The sequence below is a fragment of the Micrasema longulum genome, unplaced genomic scaffold (genome assembly GCF_059751315.1).
Source record: "Micrasema longulum isolate JH-2025_06_02 unplaced genomic scaffold, ASM5975131v1 h1tg002063l, whole genome shotgun sequence".
In the NCBI taxonomy this organism is placed as follows: domain Eukaryota; kingdom Metazoa; phylum Arthropoda; class Insecta; order Trichoptera; family Brachycentridae; genus Micrasema; species Micrasema longulum.
In genome coordinates, this window is record NW_028279230.1 from 62158 (window position 1) to 88613 (window position 26456).

A 26456-nucleotide genomic window follows, 5' to 3' on the forward strand; every position below is an offset into this window, starting at 1 on the left:
TATTTCCAACATGCCAAGAGTATTCCATTTATTAATCAATATTATTACTGAATCGTGTAGAATACTCCGCACTGTAACTTAAAACATTATTAAATTAAATAGTATTTAAATTATATAAATCAGCTAGATTTAAAAGGTCAGATCAGACCAACGTAAAATTCTCGAGGGAACCAATCCTTGCAAAATTACTATAATTAAATAAATCATAGATACATAAATAGCTTTTTAAAATATTATTATACGTAATATATATGAAATATTAAACCAAATTTTAACACACGAGTATATTCGATTGAGTGATGAAGGTATTTTGTTATATTTCTACTTGTATGTTTTATTTAGTACCTTATGCGTTTTTCTTCTTCCATTGATTTGATTATCAGGTTAGACTATTATTTATTTAATCGATGTAATCATTTTTCATTTTTTAATGGCCTAAAAAGATATCAACGATTGATTGTAAACATTTACTGAAAAAAACAACTAATATATAAAAACACTTTGCTTATTAATGCCTGTGTTGTAACTATAATTACAATCACCATTTATTTTAGCTAATTGGCAGCTACTAACCAAAAATTAACATACTAAAATAAAACCCAAAGTAGTTGGAATGAAATGTCAAAACTACCTGTATTTTATTTATTTGGATGCTTAGTATTTTAATTTACAATTAACAAGTATTTTTACAAACCTGCCAACTTATAATAAAGTATGTTTGATGATTTTATTAATATATTTCCATGTTACATAATGTTTCGGAATGAAACGGGTATTGTAGAAAGGTGTGAAAACTTTCCTTTGTTTTTCGGCAAATAATGTATAGAATCATTTCACGATGCCTACAGTTTTTTAATCTCAAACACTACAACATATCAGTCAGTAAAATCAATGTACATAGCTAGTTATATAATGCATTCAAGATGAGATAATCTGCGATGCAATGCTAACAATATACTAATTTTATTTTATTTAATTAACTGGCCATTTGAAATACTTTATGCAAACCTCCAAGTTGAAACAAAAACACTCGGTTAAGAAACAAACTTCATTAAAAATATGTATCACAAAAGTATTGGATTCTCTGGCAGTATGCTTTTTGGTACTGTACCCAAATTTCAATCTAGGGACGGCTAATTATTCATGTCAAATAATATTCAATATTGACTTGGTATTTGGATGAAGTATGTCACAAGTCATGTTTCAAATAAGAAAATGATTCAAAATTGTGTATGGCGAAGAATGTATGGCTTAATTGCAAAACTTGAAGTTGTCAATTGTATTAAAAATAACTTTTTAATGTTATTATTATATCGTCTCATTTGGTTTTGTAAGTACTGTAGTTTACTACTGTTTTTATTAGCCTGTTACATTTGTTTGCATATATTTTGTTGATAGGATTACGATAAGTCCATTTTAAAGCAGTTATATGCTACGCCATCGATGGATTGTTTCATAGCTAGTATTAAAAATTATAGATTGAAGTATAATAAATTGTCCCAGTCTTCTATGAATATCTCCATTTTTTATGTAGTTAAAGTCGTAAGGTATGATTAGAGTGTAAATACTTATATTAGCCAGTATATAGTTTAAAACTATTAACAGTAACTTTATTATTATTGTTCATATCATAATATTGTCTTCATTCAGAACAATTTCTAAAGCTATTAAAGTAAAATGATTAATATCTGTATTAAAACTGTGTTTTTCTTACTAATCCTTCTTTCTTTCTGTCACTTTAACCCATACATATATTAAACACAAACACTCAAAAACAAATAAGATATAAGCAACAGGAGAGCAAATACTGCTGTCTAAAACTTTTCAGGTATTAAATTTAATAAACACAACATCTTAATCATTCGTCAGTCTTAATACGAGTGATTCATGTTTTTTTTGTTAGCACAATCTTACAAATGCAAAAAGATTCCTAAATATAAAGGTTCATAAATAGTTCCTATCCTTACCAGCAACATCAAAATGAGTTTTTCTGGGTTATTACGCCGTGTTTCCTTCGCATTCTTTTCCGATATTTCTTGATGCAGTTATAAAGAAATCACATAAAAGCGCAGACTGTGAAACGACACAGAGTTCACATAAACAATCTGCATATAGTAACGACTGGGATCGACCCTGATGATGGGCGCTGTTATGCAATAATAACCCCAAAAAACTCACTTTGTAATTAACAGCATGATTCATAAAAATATTTATGTGGCCTTAAATAAGAAATGTAAATGCCATACTATTTATTACACATTTATTTATTTTATTTTATTTACTTTATATTACATTTAATTCACACACAAATTCCAACTCCATGGAACCAAAGTTCTGTTTTGATTTGGGACGAGTATATGTATTACAATTTAACAATCAATATCAACATATTTACTGTAGAGAACAAAAGGATCATCAAAATCAAATCCTTTATTCAAATTAAAGGAATAATAGTGGCACAATGATCACTCTAGACTTTTCATTTTTAAAACTAAATGGCAGTGGCACATAAATCTTAGTTTACTGATAGCCCGGGTGTGTGTGTAACAGTTCTCCTGTAAAAATTACTTTTAAGTTGTGCCACTGTAATTCCTGTTGCGCAAAATATAACGGTTAGAAAAATAAAGTTGATATAAGGCAAGTATAAACCAAAAACATTATACCTGGTACATTGTAATGAATTAACACATTAAATATTTCTTAAGAAAAACAATTAATGCGTGTTCAAAAAGGTAACTTAATTAATTTGGATACAAAAAAGATCAAATTAAAAGTAACTGTTTGCACAATATGTTGACCGAAACATCCAATAACTATTTTAATATAATAGCTTTAATTTTGGTTGTTATGGCATATTTACAATGAAAATGAGAGCTGTAAAGTTATCCTTCATATTTCACTGAAGTTTGGCATAAAGATATTTAAACTAAATAAAAACAGAATGTCAAAAGGGAAAATGTAATAAGGAAAAACCATAGAGTTATTTAATTCTGTGGAAAAAACACCTTTCCTTTAAATTTAAAAAGTAACATTCCTGTCATATACCTAATTATATATAATTCTATGATTCGTGTATTGATTCTCAGAATTTCTTCTGACAAAAAAAGGTATTACTGCCATCACCATCAATTCTTCCTTCAACATTTTCACTTTCAAAGGATTTATTTCCTCCTGATATAATTTTCATACACATTCTTATAGGCATTCAAAGGCGGACAGAGAGCTGATCCCAACAACTAATTATCAAAACCCGAAAGTGAATTTTCGTTTTAATTTTATTCAAATTCGATTATTATTATTATTATAAGCTTTAAGCCTTATTTTATTGCCATAAAGGCTTTGCTTAATTAATTATGGCGAAAAAAGTAAATATTGTAATTATAAACTTGTAGATCGGTCGTATATTTTTTACTCATATTTTGGTAAAAGGCCACAATAAATTGTCATGAATCATTAAAATAAATATATTCATATATTGTATATTTTTAATCATAAACTAATTTATCCTGTCACGGACAGACTCTGGATTTGATACAAGATAGACATTAAATTCCTTTATATAAAGTTCAGTAGATGGCAGTATTGGTTTTTGTGTGCGGCATCTATTGATAACAATTGTAATTATTTTGTTTGATCATTTATAAATATACAACGATTCAAAACAAATATTAAAATTTTAATAGGTGGCATGCTAAGTATATTAACAACTTTTGAGGTGAAAACTTACTAATCTACCATACCGTTGGGGTAGGCTGAAAAGATAGACTACCACACACGTCTATCCAGACGTACATTCCTAGCTTTTCCCACATTCATAATATGTCTGTTATCTATCTATCTAATCTGTAATGCTCTTCATTTAGGACAATATAAAAACCATTTGCAATTCGATAATAACTTTATAGCTAAAATTACTTAAATTACTTCGACTAATTTATTTGACCAAGAGGCAATTTCACCGTTTAACGGACATCTTTAGATTGATATAATAACTTGTTTTACACAAAGAAAATACGTAAAGTGTATTTTTTTAAAAATACAAATCGAAAACGTTTCAATAAAGTTTCAGTACAAAAGAAAGGAACAAAGTTATAAGACATATTATGTATCAATGTAGGATACATGTGTTAGCGATGTTGACACAATTAGAAATTAATGTAGTAAAGAATACTTATTGCTTTAATGTTATTATGTAGGTGTACAGGGCTAGTCTTAGTGTAGGTGAATAATAGTAAATTTTCCGTTGGTTCATAATAATTACATTGCTATTATTTTTCTTTATATTTATTTCTAAAATTTCAGATCACCGGAAAGTCATTAAAAAAATAGCAAAAGTAATTTTAAAAAAATAGGTACCTAACCGTGGTTACGAAATATTTAATAAATTGTGCACCATAGGTGCACGATGCATGCTTCGAAAAGAGCTTAGATGAGATGCCAGATATTTAAAAAAAAAATATCTAATCTGTATGAGTATTTGTTGCTGAATAATTTTCGAATTATAAAAATATCCAACTAACCTCCAAATTTTGATCTAATTTGAGTGCATTATTGAACAACAATATATATTTATTTTTTTTTACAAGAAAACACAAGATGGCAACATTAGATACATATAGTTTTTGCTTCCGTGTTGTGGTACTCCTTCGCGTTGTCCGCCATTGTCGTTCAGTTCGCCGAGTAGTGAAAAACATCGTACTCGTGATAATCGGCGGAAATCGCGGTCATCTTACTTAATAAACAAGTGAATTGAAGTGATTTGTGTCGTGATATAAGTTGTGAAATGGCGGAAAAGGATAAATTTAATATTGATAGCATTATCGCTAGATTATTGGAAGGTAAATGATTGTTGATATTGTCAAGAAGCGATCTGTCACTACCTTTTGCCAACGCCCGTTAGAAATGGCGATTGTTTTTTATCAGCAACGTCTTGGCTGTCATTTGTCAACAAAATATATCTGGATCGGTTTTGTCATTTAAATTATAGCCAATATTTATTCATTGTTTCAGTGCGCGGCCATAAACCCGGAAAGAATGTTCAGTTGACGGAACTCGAAATTAGAGGCTTATGCCTCAAATCTCGAGAAATTTTTCTTTCACAACCCATTCTTCTGGAATTGGAGGCTCCACTCAAAATATGCGGTTAGTATTTTATTAGTATTTATTGAATATAAGAGTTTAGTTCGGCGTTGTTGGCCTATTTTCTTGTACCAAGGGCAGTACGGAAGGTAGCGTCATCTTTTCTCCGGTGTTCCTGTATGCCGCGAAAATTTCATTTCTTCATTTAGGGTTGTTTAAACACTTTCATTTTATGTTTAAACACATTAACTGTACAATTTCTACAAGATTTTCAATTGTGTGTAAAATAAACATGACAGTTCGCTCTAATATCATAATATAGTTTATACAATTTGACAGGTGTTAATGCTAACAAATTTGTACAATCAATATGTTTTTATTCAATAATTGTTGGTACTAAAGTATGAAATGACTGAAAGTTATTTTATTTATATATGAAAGGAAAGTGATTAATGTAATGAGTAATTAATATGGGTGGCCTCACGGTGACCACATCCTTATCAGTTAGCGTAAAAATTTGTATGAATGTACCCACATAATACATAATGTAATATTGATTTATTTGCGCCAATGTTGCTTATTTTACAGATACAATTTTGGTTGCCTGTTTTACTTTTGACAAATATTTCAACAGAAATGGAGAACATCTGCGAATTTAACTTTTATAATTGTGCGTTTATAATCTAAGTTCGTTTAATATGCGATATATTAACAAATATTTTGCAGTTTTCAATGAGTTGATGTGTGGCCGTTGCAGGCGAAGTGGACCATTGTAAAAACTGTCAAACTTTTATATTCAGAGTTTTGACTACGAGATTTTCGCTTAATTTTTTTTTTACTAAACTTTTTTAGTGAAATGTATTTTTCATTTATTTAAAAATAGTGCAACAGAGATGGAGAACAATTCATTTAAGGGGCTTATAAATTGTCATTGGCTGGTTTAAGTGGCCAATTTCGTACTGTTTCATTTTCACCATTCTGCCTATGTTTGAACATTCCCATCTCTTCAATTCTTCAACAATGTTTTCAGGCGTTGCCTAGTATGTAGATGAAATAATTCATTTAGATGAATCTCACCCACTTCAATTAAAGGGTACATTTTTAATTATTTTTTTTATTAATCAATATATTTTCACAAATGAAACATGTTTTTTTATTCTAATACAAATCTACTTTCATACAGCTAGTAAATCTTAATACATTCCATATTTCCTTCTCTTAATTGTTTTCCATCTCTGTTGTAATATTTTAATCTTAAAAACTCCTTAGGGGGTAAATCTGGTCATTGTCTTCAAACATTTGGACAAACTCAAAATATTGTTGATTTATTTATCTGATTACTTGAATGATTTATTTATTCAAAACATCTCGTAAACATTTCTTGTATACCCACGAACAGGCCATGCCTTTGTGGGATTTTTTGTTTTTACCGTTAATATGTATTAAATCAATTAAATAAATCCTTAGCATGTGATGACAAAGTACATTGTTTTTCTTAAATTAAAAAAGTTAAAATTATAAATATATCTTTATATAATCACTTTGTAAAGTGCCCTTGAGGTATTATATTACAAAAATGGCGCTATATAAGTTATCCATAATAATAAGATTAATTCATTGCTATGTAATTATCCTTTTTTTTAATACTCTGTTTTACCTCTTGTGTATATTGTAAAATAAAAATAATAATTAAAAATATGTAAAAATTTTATAAAATGATTGAATTTATGCATTCATATAAAATACTCCACTAACATGCCACAATATTAGACAAAACATATTTATTTATACAAGCCTATAGGACATAAACACATCTTGGTTTACACAAATATCAGAATGTACATCGACAGCCCAAAGCAACAGTGATTTTAACTCGAAATTTCCGATTTTGAGATACACATGCAAATATGTTAATAAATTAATGTTTTCAAATAATTTAATTCAGTCAGACCCTTTGCACACCCCAACGTATGATTATCTCAGAATATGTTCTTCAGAGATGTCTTACTGTTGCTTTGGGCTAAGAGGATCTAAAAATATAAGACTGGAAAATAAATCAAAAGCAATGTCCCAGAACTGCCTTATGTACAAGGGAATAAAACTATTTGAAGAAATGCCAGAAAGCATAAAAAATGAATTTAATGTAAATATATTTAAAATTAAATGTAAAAAGTACATATGTGAAAAATATTAGGTAGTAAATAGTGAATATAATTAATGAAAATGTACATATGAAACAGTTAATATTATAAATTAGGATACTAAGTGTATAATAGTGATAAATAATGTTAGAATAAGTATAGATGTAAATATTGTGTTGTAAATATATATTAGACTATGTAATACATAGAACTAAATAAACAAATAATAATAAAAATCACTATGGAAAAAAAACACGATTAAAAATTAAATTATTTATTTGATACACTATTGAATCTTTGTCATGACACTGGACTCGATCAACAATGGCGAGTTATAAACTATCTCCTGTATTGGTTGGCAAGTCGCTTGCGAATAACTGGTACGAAGAATATTAATGATTAGTAATATGATGATGATTGTGAAACAATCTTGTTTATATAAATTAAAAGTCTTTACAATTTAGATTGAAAAATAAACTTACATTAATGGGACGGGTTGTGATCCTGCGGGTAGTGTCACGGACTCAGGGCCAGGAGTCCTGAGATTCGAACCTCATTCTAACACAATTTATTTCCCAATTTTCCAGATCGGTTATTTACTAAAAGAAAGTGGTCCCAATATTGAAATATTTGGGTAAATCATAAAAATGTAAATATTTCTTTTAAAAATATGAAGATTAATTTGAATTGGAATCACATTCAAAACTTGTTCAAATACGTTTACGAGCAGCGAAGTCCTAATAATGATCCGGATATTTTTCCATCTGAGTTCGAAGTTGGAGTTCTACTGAAGTGACATTTGTAAATAAATTATTTAAAATCAATACTAGTATTCAATGAGAAAAAGGAAAGAAGAAGAGATTATGGAAGAGAAATTAATGTTTCTTAAGACACGATTTTTTTTTTTTTTATTTATTTACAATTTTTAAAAACCCGTTAGGGTTACATTAGAAATTTAATATTGTCTAGTCATTTTATGTTTCGTCTAGTCTAGTTAGTTCAGTCATCATGTGCTTTTTCAGATTGATTTTAAATTTGTCTCCATTAAAAGTTTTCAAGTAGTAAGGTAGGTCGTTGTAGTGTTTAAGTCCATTATGTAGTATTTTTGACTGTCCTGTGTTTGTCTTTGCTTTAAACGGTGAAACTGTATAAACATATTTGATAGTGAATGAGAGATGATTCCACGGTCGAGTGCATGGACACTTGTGAATTGGAGAAGAAAGAGGAATTGCAGATATTCTGAGGGTGCTTGGGAAAAAGAACAAAGAAGTAAACCATGATCTGATAAGCGTCAAAAATAATTACGCAGGTATATAGGATCGTATGTTAGGCTCATTGTAGATATTGTAGACTTCTTCGTCGAACTGTTTCTCCAAACTCCGTTTTCCTGCACAGTTTCAAATATATCCCTCTCAAATATCAGGGGAGATTTTTTTTACAGATTCAGAGCCATACGCGAGTACAGGGCGTAATGGCGTAATAGTGTTCACATTCACCATATCGCATAGAATTTTCAATTAAAGTCTGAGGATAGTGAATCTTCTCAATGGTTAATACAATACAACATCTACGCCCGCAGGTGACATCCACGGGCAGTACTACGACCTGCTGCGCCTGTTCGAGTACGGCGGCTTCCCCCCCGAGTCCAACTACCTGTTCCTGGGAGACTACGTGGACCGGGGGAAGCAGTCGCTGGAGACAATCTGCCTACTGCTGGCCTATAAGATCAAGTACCCAGAGAACTTCTTCCTGCTTCGCGGTAACCACGAGTGCGCCAGCATTAACAGAATTTATGGGTATGTCCAACTTTTTCCAATTAATTTTCCACTGAAATAGGTAATTGAATGCCGTTCTCATCCTGACATGCTATTTTACACCCCCGCTTTCCTTTATTTTACCACTTCTCATCGTTTTCTTTATTTTCCCTTCTCAATATCTCTTTGTTTTTTCGATTTTTCTTTTCTTGAAATTTTTATCAAGAATATTGATAAAACCGTCACGTTATTTTGTTAAGTTTAAGTTAATGCATATAATTGGACGGCAGGGCCCTATCATGTATTTTTTTTTCTAAGTAGCATTGTAACCTGTATATCTTATGGTATTTTAAATAAATAAAAATAAGTATTATTTTATTTTTTATAAAAGCTATGCATCTTCCCCAATCTCTTGCGTAAACCTAAAGGAAATGATCACCTTTTTGCAAACAAATAAAAAACAAAATTCAAATATGTTGCGCTCATTAGTCACATGGGATAGTTTTCTTATAGACCTCGCTTCCCTTGCGTTCACATGCCTTGTAATCCACGCATGCCAATTATTACAACTTTTGACATATCCATCTTCAAATATTTGTTGAATTTGGTCATGTCAAACCAACTATTTTTGTCACTAACCTATACCGCGTATACGCAGACTAGGAAATGAATAACGACATTTTTAACAAGTGATATACACACTACTACTACTACCATCACGCCATTTCTCCATAGGGGTAGGCAGAGAGGATGGACCGCCACACACGTCTATCCTGACATAGATTCCTAGTTTCTTTCACATTCATACATCTGTCACACATGTCCTTCGGTACTGCCTATGTGACACGACCAGGCTTAAGATTTTGGTTCATCTGATCATGATACGTCTTCCTTGCTCGCCCTCGTCCCACATTTCGGTTCATTCTCGCCATATATACCTGCTTTACCATATATGTGTAGGGTCCATTTCTTTTTTTTTTTCATTTCATTTTTTTGCACCACAACAGGCCAGGAGGCCCAATTACAGTGGTGAATTACATTACAGAACAACCATGCCTGAGAAAAATCACATTTTTAATTTTTGTGTTCTCACCGGGAATCGAACCCGGAACCTTCCGTGCGTGAGTCAAGCGTCTTGACCACTACACCACGGAGGCCGCCATACGTCCATAGTGTGTTAAATTAGTTCACCTAAAATATACTAGTGACCAACGATGCAATGTCATCATTTTCAATCGAATCCAATACATTCGTAAAATGCAACTCTATGAGTATAGCACTTGAAATCGGAGGGCATCGTTTTGCAGTACATTCACACCGTCCCTACCATGAAGAAATAAACTACAAAGGAACGTCGTCTATAAAGAGACCATAGGACGCAGCCAACATCAGTCAGCCCGTTCAGTTAGTTGGCCGAACAAGTTCAGTTCACTTCAGTCCAGCTCGATGAAGTGACACCGCTCCAGCATCTAGCTGAAGTGCAGTCTCTTCAACCCATCATCGACGTAACACTCGTGCGACATAATTCATTATTTATTCGCCATGTAATAAATAAACATTAAACAGCAACTTCGTGTCTTCTCTGTCAATCTCTAACTGGGGTCGGAACTCCAACTAACCCCCAAAAACCTCAATCCTACATATATGTTAAATATGACCAGCATTCCTTCAAATCATACACTACATCACATAATTTAACTTTCTCAATGATATTTACTATCCTATCTTCTTCACCAAAAATTTTAAAAGGAGTTTCATGCAAAGTGAAATTTTCATCGCCTGAATAACATTTTAATCCATGGGCTGCATGAGTAGAGTATAGTTTGGAGGATGAAACGCAATTGTAATTTGTCCGCCGTTGCTTATCAAATTGATATAATTTAAATGGCCAGGAGCATTATTAAGTGGGTTCGGATTACAGAGAGTATGCTGTATACATAAAATTATTACCATTAATATAAAGTTACTTTGACCATCTAACATCTAACCATTGTTAGTAAGCGTTTTATAAACAGTCAAAAATACATACATTTTGTAGAAGCCATTTATTCAACATTACAATTGAGCTTCTTAGATTTTTATTTATTTATTTACGGACTTTTCCTTACAATAAACACACATACAATTGAAATAAAATACATCTGAAGAAAATTAAAGTTTGGACAAAAAAAATACTACCTCAAGACAAGATATGGTCTATCTTAGTTGTTTAAATCTAGAAAGACTTGCACCAAAAAAGTAAAGATCTTGTCTCGAGTTTACAATGCGACACAACCGGGACATTGGTGCATGCGAGCCATAGTTTGTGCTATGCTGATCAAGTAACAGCACATTATTGTTTCGCACCTGGCGAATCGGAACATTGAATGCCACTTGTTCCTGTACGCAAAAAGAACCAAAAATATATAAAATTTATATTTAAAACTCTAACTTTGTGTTTATGTATTCATTATGTGTATTATTATTATTATTTATTTAATTTAATTCTATGATTAACATAGTCTAATAATGTCTTTAAATTAAATTTAAATAAAAACCCCGTGTTTTTTAAACACATATTATTTATTAAATTACCGACCGGTTTTGGTGCTACGCGAGCTCCCTTCTCAAGGTATTTTAGAAATGCATTTAAACACCCCATACTCCACACCTCCACAAACACAAAATACTATTTGACATAAGGACTTGATGTATTATCTCCATACATATGCAACAGCGCCATGTTTTTTTTTTTTTTATTAATTGGGGATATCAACAGTAATACATGTGATAAAAAATATAACAAATAAAATATACAGAGAATAAAACCAATGACAGATATCTACAGAAATACATTAAATATACGTACAATACATACTAGTGTGTTTGTGTGAGTAAGTGTGTGAGAGGGTGGGTGAGTGGTTGTTATACTGATTATTGCGTTTGTCTGGCATTAAATGAGTCAAATGGATTAAGCCAATTAATATAATGCAATAAATACCAATCGGCTCAATTTTATTTTATCTTGCAATGTGGATTTTTACCATGGTGTGAAATTCGTTTTGTATTATTAATATTGTGTGCCATTCTATATTTTGCTGCATTCTCATGGCGGCTAGTAGGAGAAAAACTTGTCTATTTTTTTACTCGTCGTTGATGCAAAATTCAATATATTACACCAGAGATGGAGAAATTTTAACCCTTATTTTGGCAGAACTAAATTTATTTATTGAAAAAAAATTAAGTTTATTATGAATTTAAATAATGCGATTAAGAATGAGAAATATGGTAAAGCAGTTTTAACTAAATGTTGTTTTAATTCATGATAATAAATTAAATCATATGTATCCTATAGGATACATTGCCAAGAAAAGTGTTAAGAAAAGGGAATTTACAGAGGTTTTGACCTGTCCTTGGCTAATGAATGTGGCCACTTTACACACCAACATTAAGCATCCCACCTATGTTTGAACATCCATATTCTTTCAATGAGGAACTTCAGCCCTACGGGAAATTGTATACAAAAATGTTTTCTTGCGCGCGGTAAAAGTTGGAGCATTAAATTTACGAAATAAATAATATTTTGATAAAAACGCACTACTTTGAACGACGTCACTGGTTCGTATGAACCGACCAATAATATGAGAACTGTGAAGGATATGCGGTTTGCTTACCGTAAACGAACCAATCGGGAGAACTGACAGAGAAGAACCTCTGACGTCACACGTGGAGTTATTTCATAAATACGACAACTTTAAAAATCGTTGCGCCGATAATACGAAATACCTATGTATTTTATTTTTTTTAACGCCGAACTTCCTCATTTTTACATCTGTTGACTTTTGAATCCAGCCCTCGTCAAACCCAAAAATTTGAACCAACTCAAAATATTGTCGTAATATTCTAGTTTATTATGTCGGTAAATTCTTAGCGATGTTTGCCAAACTTTTCACAATTTCCTCATTTTTGAGTGGCAATATCTCGATCCAATATAACGTCTCTCGGGTCATCTCGCCGCCTCCAAGCTAATCAGCATCGTCTCCCAGCCGAGGAAGTCTCTAATTGACGCATCCGACTGTCGGCTTGTGTCTGATAATGCACCTCGCGCGCAGCAGGGGGGTGCGGCTCGGCTCCGACCGCGCCACGCGATGCGGCCGTGCGTGGAGAGAAGGTGTGAGGTGCGACTGTGACGACATTACCTACAACGCATTGTCGTGGGTCGTAGCTGCGAGCTGCGACTCGCCGTGACATTGACCATACAATAGGCATTCAGATTACGGAGGTATCGATCCCGAATCCAGACTCAGTCCGACCGATCCTAATCGACTCCGGCGCCCGGTAATGACTGATTTTTTAAACGAAAATTTGAATTTCAACTACTGAAATACATTATGAATACTGTCGTTTTATTTTATTCTATTTTCAAAACCCACAGTTCTACATGTCGAGCCACGATCGCCAAAACACCGTAACCGACAAAAACAGTATTTTACGAGGGAGTATTTTGTTTCGAATGTAACTTTTTTTTATAACAGTAAAATAAATATTTGAAACAAAATTTTATTCATAAAATATATTCCTCGATAATTAAGAAGAATACATATTCACCTGTAAAATATTGTTTTTTGTCGGTTACGATGTTTTGGCTATCATGGCTCGATATTTATAAGTAACATTAAAAATTTTGTATGGGCTCAGAACCAATAACAGGCTTCCACAAATTGTACGTAGTTTACTACGCACAATTTGTGGAAGCCTGTTATAGCTCTTTAGAGCTATAATACACATTAAAAAATAAAGAAGAAAAATAACATATAACCACTTACCGACTTTTCTATGTCTACCGGTTTCGTTAGGACGTCAATTAAACCACCATGCAAAACCCACTATACACCTTCACCATAGTTGTTGCACAAAAATATAAAACAAATTTGTTGGTTTAATCGGTGTCCTGACGAAGAGACGGGTATGTCTCAAAACAGGTAGATATAGATAAGCCGGTATGTGGATATATACAAATATTTAATAACATTTAGTAAAATATATGACCACAAAGTTAATGCTTTAAATATTAAGATATTTATATATATATATATAGATGCTTGTAGTAAATGGGGTGGGATTAGGACGGGGGGTGCGTGTAGAGAGGATAAGAAAGGGGGGAAAGAGTTTTAAAAAATGCGTATTTCTCAGTAATTCACTAGAGAAGCCCTTTATTTATATTGCATAGGACAAAAGCGTTCCAAGCTTTGGTTTGGTTTTTAATAAATCATTATTTATGTTGACGTGTTTTTATCGGAATAAGCGATATCTCCATATTGACTTTGTCTGTTTTGATAATGGGTAGGTAGGGTTATTATCTTAAAAGATACTCATAAATCGTGTATTTTCTTTCTCATGAAAACAAAATACGCGAAAATTATTTGAATCGCTATTTATAACATTTCATTCGACTCGGATAAAATGATATATTCTAGTGTGAAAACACATTTTAAATAAAAAATTCATGTCAACCGTGTCAGGAATCGAACCCGAGACCTCTCGAATGGTAGGCAAACGCGCTGACCACTACGACGCAAGGCCGACATAATTAATTACAACTACATTTACAAGTATTAACTTGTTTGTGTTGTCTTGATTAGTTCATTTACGATCATGATATAACACGACATTATCGTCATAATATTATGTACCGTGTTTAGCTAATGTTTGGTTTTATTTATGTCTATAACATTATGTTGTATTATTATTAACAACACGATAAATTGTGCACAAACAATTACTACACTACGGCAAATTTGTTTCCAGCATTTTCCATTCTTATAATTCAACGGAGCCATAATGCCGTAGTTATGCAGAAAGCGTCCAACCCTCAAAATGCTAAAAATGCGTAATGCCGGTTTCGATAGCATACTACGATATATTTATGTGCTGAAGATGTCCAAACTCCACAAGTGCTATACTTTTTTTTGCCAATTAAAGAAATTTCTAACCCACGTCACGGCTAAAACTGTTATATCAACTTTACAAACGTCCAAGTGGTTACCGTTTTCTGCGGCTCTTTTTTATTTTATTTTTTAAATTTCTTTAATTGGCAAAAAAAAATTAGAACTTGGAGCTTGGACGTTTTCAGCACATAAAGATATCGTTGTATGCTATTAAAACCGGCATTTTTCGCATTTTAAGGGTTGGGCGCTTCCTGCATAACTACGTCCAGGTGTTCACAGCAAAATGTGACCGATCTTATTGTTTCATATCGTTGGTCTGTCTAGAAGACAAACATGCTAATTACGGAATAGGTAATTTTTCCTTCCCCCCTTCTGTCTTTGTTTTCACGTCACGTATTATGAATATGTAATGTATGATTTGGGAAATGATGAAAAATTTGTGTTCTAGTGAGTGCAAATGGTACGACAAGCTTTAATACATTTGGCGTCAAAATGTCTTTTTTTGTATTTTGCACGTTGATCTTCAAGGCCAGCGGTTCATAAAAGGTGTTCCGCGGAACCCTGGGGATCTATAGAACGGGTGACGGGGGTTTAGAACGTTAGGAGAGGCCATCGTGGTTCCGCTTCCGTTTGTATCGACTTCCCGATGTTAGACCAGCTTTTCAGCTTACGCCTACGCTAAAAACAAGTGTAGTACTACACTGGAAGCCGCTCCGGGTCTCCGTATTCAATCGTCCGTCATTAAACCTAATTTTAGTTCTATAATAAATAAAATTGTGAAAAAAATTCATCTTCACATTAAAAATATGCAGTAAAGATTCTAAATTAAAAATAAAGTATTTTTTCAAGTCGAACATTACAACGTGCAAACAATAAGGTATCATTGTATGTGTATATAAAATCAATATATTGCTTCTCTTGTGTCATTAATTTTGAAGATGTTTTTTAAATTGCCTTAAATTTATTGTCTTACATATATTTCATTTAAAGATTCTTCTCGTCGTTTCTTTGAATCGCATAAAATATGTATGTGTATATTTATGTTTTTCCTTTTTTTAAATGTTTTTTATAAGAGATACTTTACAATGTGGGTTTACACTGCAATATTGCATTGTCCATGGACTGATAACTGAAGTGAAACACTACCACATAACCTTAATGGAACGGATGATTGAGATACGCTTTATTTGGTGTAATTATGCGCTACCGTAAGCGGGATAGTGGAATGATGATGATGGTAGTTTGAGTATGTCCAAATCTTAATAAGTAAAAAGTTACTCTTGTTCATGTCCACAGAAATTTGGATGTGCTTGAAAATCTGTTATTATTAAAATAATTTAAGAATGTTGCCATGTGTTGATGTGTTGATGTGGACTGTGTTCCACCAAGTAATAGTGGACATACCGGTACTGATATGCATTAGGCAGGTTTCACAATTTCACTCTTGACAGTGAAAACGAATCGCGAACGTGAATGGCTTCTTGTTGTCGGTACTAAATACCGATTACCGAACAGAATTCCACTACCGTAATTACTCGATATCTTTTCATCTGATGATCCGAAGCCAAATAACTTGTTCCTATATTCACATACTTAGTATACCAACTTCCATTTCTTTTGTCCGTCAAAATATACGCAGTGTAGTGAAAAATATAATAGTAAAGGGATTTAGTTTTCCTACTGACATTTCTTGGTGGAACTGCATTTTAATTATTATAATAAAAATACGTATAAAATTTTGTTGGTTTTTGTTTTGATAGTTTTGGTAGTTACCAGTCTGACGATGTCGATCACGACGAAACCCGGTCACTTTCAAAAAATTATAAATAAAAGTGGAATAAAATTATATACGTATTTGTATTATTATAATAAAGAGATTTTATACTTTGATTAACTATCTTCTGACATTTCTTAATGGAATTGCATTTAATCGCAATAAAATCGTATTTTATACTTTAATACTTTTATATTGACTCGCCACCAGTTTTAGTCGTCTGATCGCCATAAATACATATATTTTTTTAGTATGCGTAAGTTGTTTTGCCTTGTAACTCTTAAACTCGCCCAACAAGAAGAAAACATAAAAAAATGTATTGTTTAATTGATTTCATTAATTAAATTATATTCATATAATTATTAATTATTGGATAACTTTGTCCGGGCTACTTAAATTTTCCCGGTCGGCTTTGGGCCATCTGTATATCAATATTGTCAAAACAAGGTATCCTTGCATTTAAATAAAATGCAATCGCTTAGCGCTAATTTACTTTTGAAGCAATGTTCTATTCCAAATATGTTGACTAGATTAGACTAAATGGTGTCCTACACATCTTCCAATCGGAATATTTTCATATTAGGAAACGGTATTTCGTACATTTACGTGTTGATTAGTTTTTAGCGAGTCTGTTATGCAATATTTTTATTAGTGTCTCTAAACAGCCTACGTTTTATTAATATTAACTACGCGAGCATTTTGCAAGTGCTTCATAATTGAATGATAAATACGTCTTATTTACCAGCTCTCCGTTTTGGGTGACAGTTGCATGGTTCTTGCAAATCCAATTCGGAGAAAATAATAATTTAGAAATCTTTAGAAATAAATGTTTCCTTTTGTTTTTGCACCATCAAAATTGATTGTAACGTCGGCGTCGGTACATAGCGACTGAATTTATATTCCAATTTTACGGAAAATCCGAGCTACCTAAATCTGTCGAAAGCCATTCGTGATCGCACGGCTCGCCATTAAATATATATTTTTATTTTTTGATTATACGGGCGGTTATTTTTATTTATCATTCCGTTTTCCGCGTCCAGTGATGCATAGGGTACTGTATTTGTTAGTCAGAAGCAGCGTATTTCGATCATTGTTACAATAAGGTAAAAGGTGATCAGTCTAGCTAGAAACAATGAAATATTGCAGTTTAAACAACCTTTAAAACCAATATTTGTTCTTATTTTTCTGTATGCTTCATCATAACGATACGAACGGTTACTTTATTACCGACTTGACATATGTAATACAATCCGACGTATTATTTATTTTGTCATGTATTATTTATATACACCAACATTTTCAGGTGTTTTTCAACTATTAATTTCTAGGTCTCCTAGTGTTTCGTATAAAACAGTATTTATCGATGTTATTCCTAACTGATTACCTCTGTTTCCGATCATTCTGGTACCTACCTAACATCAAGATCGAAGATTTGTAAAAATATAACATTTGGATTTAAAACAAATTTTTCACATTACATCACATTGCATAAAAATTCTTGGAATCATACCGTGTCGTTGTGAAAGTTGTTAATCATAATTTTTTTAATATCTTAATCATAGTGAACTTTCATTATCCGGTGCGCTAATATTAAAGAACATCCTCATCGCACCGGAGGTAGGTCCATTCCCGAGCTCTTTTCCTTTATTCAAATACTCCATCTTTGTACAAAATCGAATGATCGTTTTTACATTATGCAGTCCGCTTTTCGTTCACACCTAGTTTGTCATACTTTTCGTGAATGGTTTTTGGCTTATATAAATAAAACTTCTGCTACTATCAACTCACATGTAATTTATGCTGCTGTAAAAATACGATGTTCTTATACTTACGGTGCTATAAAACTAATTATATTGTTATCTTTAACATTGGTTTAGCTCACTGTAAAGTCACATCAAATGCTTAAGTATGGTGTGATTTTTGACTTGCATGAAACAAATTTAACTAAAATATAGACTATACACTTGTCTGCAAACTTACGTGAAACTCATAGTACTGTTTGACTATGCGACAATGAGGAAGTTCAGTAGTTTAAAAAATATATCACATTATCAATGCTCTGTTTTTTTAACGTTTTGTGATTTTGAAATCACTCCGCCCGTGACGTCACGATTGGTCGTCGGTGTATTGTGCTGACATTTAACATTAGAACCCCGTAGCTGTCAAAATATACTAAACGTAAAAACATAGCTATTTGGAAGCCGGAAATCAATCACAACACACAACGCTATAATTTATTGGTTATTGTTCACAAGAACCTGTGATGTTTCAAAGTAATTCATTTTTTCATGCATTTTCGAGAAACTTCGCCGTACAATTAAATGCCCTAATTTTTACCGCGTATAAGAAAACATTTTTTTATATGCAATTTCCCTTAGCACTGAACTTCCTCATTCTAACGCTTTTAGATTTTCTTCCCGAAAATGAATTCCTTTTCATTCCGCCGCTATCCCCGTGCCTCTAAAGTGACGTTTGCGAAAATCGATGTTGACGTCTCCCATGCCGGAGGTTAAGGTCGATAATTCACCGCCTCCGATTGTAATGTTTGCGTGGAATTACAGTGTCCGAGCTTAATTAGCTCGCAGGCGATTACCCACCCTACGCCTGGGCTCCTGAGGCAGCTCGCACTTGGCGGACAATGAGCTGTGTAAAAGGGGGTTGGGTCGATAGAATAGTGTCACTATTAACCTTGGCTATATTATTGCCACGGGCTACGTTGTGAACGCTCCGATACGCATCTCTAATGCGATCTTGACACGCCAAATTAATATTTGTTCGATACATATTATTTGATCGAATTCAATGATTATAAATTACATAATATATAACTGAAATGTTATCTTCATGGGAACAACAAATATATCAAGGGCGCTTATAAAGTAACAAATCTAGGTAATAGATTTAGAGATATTCTGATTTATTCATTTGTTAGCGTAAGTACAATATCAATTTTGTTTTCACTGTGCGAAATTTTAATAGGTGGATGCTTAAAATGTGCAGTAACTTTTCCTCAGTAGTTGTGATAAGTTCCTACTGTAATAACGATATTCACGAAGCAAATGCTTATTTTAAGAGAAAAGGATGCCTTATCTTACTATCCGGCAGGATACCGGATAGTTGCTTAGTATCCGGCGGATACTTAATATTCATTAAACTGCGAAAATTTCATGAAATCAACGCCTCTAAATTGATTTATTGATATGGACCGTGTTTGGGAAAAGGGAAGTAACCCCCATTGTTTGAAAAATCGCCCTTTTTTTGCATAAAAACGTTCGTCAATGTTCAGTATACACCACAGGAAAAGAATTCAACCCAGATATAAAAAATGCTTATCAAAACTACGTTTTAAACTAGATTTTTTTTGCGTGAAAAATAGAGACAACGGGCCGGATATTCGGCTTACGGGCTCGCCAAATATCCGGTATACGGCCAAACCAATATCCGTTTCACCATTAGTCCTTTCTTTTATTATTTCACATACTTTATGGCATAACGTGGTACTTATACACTGGATTAAGATACCAAGTATATTTATTCCAACAACAAAACAATTAAATTTATAGGCGTATTTGCCATATTTTTCTAAAGCGAATATTCGCGTTCTCATCGTTTACCCAAATATTTCAATTTTGGGACCATTTTTTTGTCGTCAAAAACCATGTTAGAGCATTCTCAAGTTGTGGTAGAGCGGGGTTCGAACCTCATCCCTATCCGGAGTCTGCGACACTACCCACGGGACCACACCCCGTCACATATTACTTTTAGTATTGTAAGAACGAAGATTTACAATATTATGCTTAACGCCGATTTTGTCGGCTCCAACTGAAATGAATTTATAGTGTATTTTTTTTTACTTGAAAGCATACTTACGTTGTGAATTATATTAATAATTCAGTTTTTTCGAACATTTATGTGAAAAAATGTTTTTGAAAAATACGAATGTTTCGCCTTTTTCGTCTAAAAATCGATTTATTTATTTTTCATAAAATTCTTCGATTCGTAACGATTGATTATCCTTTTAAAATTACAATAATTCTTTTTTTAATAACCTGTTGCTATCAAATAGACCTTTTTGACCTCGTTGTCAATTTATGCAAAACGTGAATATTTTGATAAATCGTATATTTATACGAAATTTTCTCGTTGCCTTAACTTGTCCCTCGCAAGGCTCTGTTCTAAGTATGGCTTGATCCGACCATTTCAGTACGACCCACCGACCTTGTGTTATAAAATTGTGAACGTTTCAATTAATCGTACTATTTGATATTACTTTTATTTCAGCTCAATGTGTTCGGTAGGTAGGCATAGTCCTCCCCCTCTCTACTCCAACAGTTTTATAGCAGTAACATGATAAATTCGTTAATATATATTAACAATGCTTCATTGTGTTTGATTTTGTATTCAGTTCATCAATTTCTCATGAAGGCCCCAAGTATTTAGTATGCATGATTTTTCGAACCGTTTCTTGTGCAGAATATTATATATTATACCGTTTAATGCCCCAAATGAATAATATTATAAAACTATTAATCTCGCGTATGCTGTATCATGCGTATACCTTATAAGTAATAAAAACTCAAGCATTTTCTCATCATTAATTGTAAATATTTGTATTAAAGTTAAACTATAATTGCAATGACACGCAAAGCGTTAATTATCGTGCAAACACTTAGCAATATTTTTTAATGTATTGTATAAAAACATTTTGCCATCTGATTAACTGATTTTTCAGCACTATTTCTAAAATCTGATACAAAATCTACAATTTTTCTATTTCAGTTAAGTTTTTCTCAATTTCGATCCTTGAAACTAAAAGAGAAATACTTGTTCTTATTATTAACTCAAAATATTTAAATTTTTAGACCATTTCCTGAATGTAGTAAATAACTTGTGCTGGAAAAATGGAAATCAAGTTGTAGTAGAGTGGGATTTGAACCTTTGACCTTTGGCCCGTGTGTCCACAATACTACCTGGTCCTGTTATGTGTTTAAAATAGTACCCCATGACAAAAAAGAATCTCAAACATTTAAAAAATCATCAAGGAGTTTCTTTCTTAAATGTCTTCCACTAAGGGCAATCCAGTCCTGAACACCTCTCTTGAAAATACGTTTTGTCCTTGAGAGCTGAATACGCTCTTCCAAAATATTGAACACACTCAGTGGGAAAAGGGAGAGGTGGCTCCGAGAAAAAGTCCTATGGGTTTCGGGTATAACATAATTTGTGCTTTGGGAAAACCTCGTACCGACTTTTTGCTGAGATCTCTCCTGATTGTTCGACCAGGGCCCCGATTATAAGGGAAAGTTTATATTTATCTTCAATTTTATCTACAAAGTAAAATTAAGTTTTCTGTTTGAAAAACAGAATATGCTTAATTTTTTTTTTCTAAACATGTTCAATTACAGGTAACCGACGAAGATACTTTAAATGTTCATGCAAATATACTCATCTTCGTACACAAATATAGGTTTTCTTTATAGATAGTCAAAGATAACTCTGTTAACTTCCCATTGTAATCGGGGCCCAGAAGTGTGTCGATGCTTATTTTGGGCAGAGTTGTCTCACATCCAGTACCTTCATGCATTGGACCAACTGTTCTGATGAGTATGTTTGAGGGCGCAGAGGATTTAAGTTGGATGCTGCACAACCCCCCCCCCCCCCTCCCAGCCAATTATTCCGTAGGTTGCAGTGGATTCAAACAGAGCAAAGTACATACTTCTGAGAGAATAATAATTCGTTATTTAAGATTGCCTCGTTCCCCTTACAATTGATAATTTATTTCAAATTGATTGCATATTTATAACCAATATATTTTAACATATTTGATCACGTGTTTTCTGGTTTACACTAATACATTACGGAAGGACGTCAAATATAAAAATTGTTTGTCTTCGTGAAATAATGCAAACACTGATCAAACATTCTTTATAACACGAGCCAGTCTTTAGTGGATAAATCCAGATTATGCACTATGACAATGAAAATTTGCGTATAAATTTATGTGTGATCTTTTGTTATTTTCAGAGATTATATTGTAGCGGTTACTTTTGAAGATCCAAAACGAATTTAGAATTAAGTTAAATTATTTTCATTTGTCTTATCAATAAAACTTTGTTTAGTACGCTGATTTCAAAGAATTCAATGTTAGAAAGAGAAAAATCAATGTATAATAATTTATCGTTTATTTTTACCATCATATCATTTTCTCATAATATTATATTAGTTAAAAATCTTGTTGAGTGTTAACTACGCCCGACTTGCGGAGAAAGTAAAAGCCCTGGGGCATTTTAGTTAAATTATTTTTTTCTAACAACTAAATACTTAATCTAATCTCATTTCTATGAATAAATTTTGTTTCTGACTATGCCGTAAAACATTGCTAATTTCCCCGCGGGAAACTAGAACTTTAAATTTATTATATAAATAAAACACGAGTGATACTTTAATCCACAAATTTGGAATATCCAGTGACCGGTTTCATCGCTTTCGCGACATCTTCGAGACTGGTATATTTATTAAAAAGTTAAATGTATTTATACAGAACAGAGGTAAGGATACATAATTCAAAGTTATATGTAAGTAAATTAAATAAAGTTATTTTTATCTTAAGGATCATTATCGACAAATTTTCTATGGGTTAACAAATGAATGGATATAATGTTATTTTAATGAGTTTAAGTATTTTATTTTACTGTTGGTGTCCCATCCTTCGTGAGTGTGGTTTTGTAATGATTTGTATAAATACATTTAACTTTTTAATAAATATACCAGTCTCGAAGATGTCGCGAAAGCGATGAAACCGGTCACTGGATATTCCAAATTTGTGGATTAAAGTATCACTCGTGTTTTATTTATATAATAAATTACAATGAACTTCCATCAAGAATTTTCACTTACAAACTTAAATGTTTTAGAACTTTAAACATTAGTGTTTGTATCGAGGAAAGAGGTGTCTTGTGTAGCAGCCTGTATAACACAACGATTTTTACACAACTTAAAAAATATATGATTTTTTTTCTTGGAATTTAATAAATTGCATGCTGAATGCGATCTATGGATTGTGGTTTATACAGGTGTTCTTTAAACCCTGTCACATCCAAAACCACAATGATCAGTATAAGCAAGAAGACATATTGGCACATAAAAATTTTTTATTGAGCGAATAAAATTTAAAAAAATAAAATATCAAAAAAAGAAAATGGTTGCTTACTTCTGCAGGGGTGAAACGAGGAGGGGGAAGGGGGTAGTCTGATACTGCGCCGCGCTCCCCTCACTTCTCCCCTGCAGAAGTAAGCAACCATTTGTTTTTTGAATATTTTATTTTAAAAAAAATTCTTTGTTTCAAATATTTTTTTTAAATGTGCTGATATGTCTTCTTGCCCATACTGATCATCGCGGTTTCGGATGTGACAGGGTTTAAAACACCCTGTATATATTTTTTAATTGTGTCACTAAACGTGTTATTATTTTATATATGGGAGTGAAATTTTTAAGGTTATGTTTTTTTTTTCCATTTAAAGGTTTTACTCTAAACGTTGTATCGCTAAAAAGACTGCAAAAATACCTTTGCAAACGGTGTAATATCGTGTTACATTTGGCAAAAGACTGATATTTTGAAATACGGGTATTTATAAAAAATAAACGTATTATGATATACATGTACTGTTTAATAATCTGTTTTCCATAGTCAATAAAAAAATAAGATGAATACATCAAACCTTGTATTCTATGTAGACTGCGACACCCTCGTCACAATTGAGTCAAATGCATCGGCGTAGGCAGCTTCAGGTGCTCATAAGAGTAAATAAATAAAATAAAAAACGTTGTACAATTAATTTGTAATAATATTCCCCGATTGTGTAGCCGTTGGTTAACACTATGATTTTTATTAAATATCATTTCCATCAATACCTTAATCACTTCATCTCCCAAATTGGTCAATTTTCGCAGTAGGCAGTCATCACAAAAATTAATCAAGCAAATTACAACTTTCGTTAGTTTTAATGAGTCCGAGTATGTGGGCCATAATCCATTAGCGCCGGCAGCGACCGCGTTGTCTTATAGCTCGGGTAAATAGTTGTTATGCTCGACGAAAGATTACCTGAAATTATATAGGGCTGACCGCTGACGGCGGGTTAGCTCGATAATGTGAGTAATCTAACTAATAAGTAATAAACTTATACATATTTTTAATATGTCGATAAATTTAGACAGTTAAACTTTAACTGCGGACGCACCCACAAATATGATTATTTTTATTTGGTTAGCGTATTTAAAAGACTACGTATTGAGAATTAAGTTTTTTGTTTTTACTTATACAAATATAGTATTAGTTACAAGACCCACCAAGCCAATTTTTATTTACAGGAAGCCAGAAAAGAAAAATCATTCATGAACTTTCAAATGTAAAAAATTAAATATGTACTTATTAGGCATAAATTGTTTTCATGTATAAATAAACTCCTGGGCCCCGATTTCAGTGGGAAAATAGAGTTATCTTCGACTGTCCATAAAAAAAAACCTATATTTGTGTACGAAAATGAGTATATTTGCATGAACATTTAAAGTATCTTCGTCGGTAACCTAAAATTCATCATGTTAGAAGAAAAAATATGCATATTCTGCTTTTCATACAGAAAAACTTAATTTACTGTGTAGATAAAATTGAAGATACATGTTATCTCCCCTTTGTAATCGGGGCCCTGGGTCCATATATAAGTAAATTAAGTTTTCTGTATGAAAAATAGAATATGTTAAGATTTATTTTTCTAAAAATGTTCAATGGTATGTTACCGACGAAGCTACTTTGAATTTTCAAAGAAATATACACATCTTTGTATACAAATAATAGTTTTTTTTTTTATTTTTATAAATTTAACATTTTTCGTTTGTTTTTAAATATTTTTGTATAAACTACTCTTAAGCCGATACCTTAATTATACCAATTTGAGGCGTTCATTACCTAACAGCGATTTCTCTTTCAACGGATGGCTAATTACGAACTTGTTTAATTTGCGAATCAGCGTAACAATGGCCACCAGTCACCGTTGGGGTGGGGTCATTCACCCCGGCACGTGTCAAGTTCGGGTATGATGCTGTAGAAAGTGAACAAGGCGAAACGCCCACGTGCTGCGAAGCAAAAATTCGAACCTGTGGACACAACGAATACTTTGGTAAAATGCGTCGGACTGTAGCTTAATCCAGATCAGGATCCCAGGGCCCTGATTACAAACAAACAAACCATCACGCCGTTTCTCCGTAAGGGTAGGCAGAGAGGATAGAACGCCACAACACTCTATCTTTGCATACAGATCTCGCTTCCTCTACATTCATACATCTTCTCATGCACGCGCGCCGATTATTCCGAACTAACTAGACTAGACGAGACATAAAATGTCTAGACAATATTAAATTTCTAATGTAACGCTAACGGGTTTTTTAAAATTGTAAATAAATAAAAAAAAATAAAAAAATGTTTGACAACTCTTGTATGATCATCTCCAAGTGTTTCTGCAAGTTCATTTTGCGTTTGACATGGGATAATGCTTCCAAACAAACAAGCCATCACGCCGTTTCCATGTAGGGGTAAGCAGAAAGGATAGAACGCCACAACACTCTATCTTTGCATACAGATCTCGCTTCCTCTACATTCATACATCTTCTCATGCACGCGCGCCGATTATTCCGACTTTTGACAAGTCCATCTTTAAGTATTTGTTGGATTTGGTCATGCCATGTCTTTCTCGGTCTTCCTCTATTTCTGCATCCATCAACATACGCATTG

The 26456-nt window shown here is 32.6% G+C and overlaps 1 protein-coding gene across 2 annotated transcripts in view; it reads left to right on the plus strand.

Moving 5' to 3' along the window:
- The first annotated feature begins 4653 nt into the window (after positions 1-4653).
- Positions 4654-26456, plus strand: part of LOC148273139 (serine/threonine-protein phosphatase alpha-2 isoform) — an 88224-nt gene continuing 66421 nt past the window's right edge. For both annotated transcript variants that reach the window (XR_015824682.1, XM_088239079.1), the window contains exons 1-3: positions 4654-4838; positions 5011-5142; positions 8800-9016. Coding sequence is in view for 1 of the 2 variants with exons in the window: in XM_088239079.1 (XP_088095205.1) it covers positions 4784-4838; positions 5011-5142; positions 8800-9016 (404 nt within the window). In the remaining variant the exon portion in view is untranslated. The remainder of the gene's footprint in view (positions 4839-5010; positions 5143-8799; positions 9017-26456) is intronic.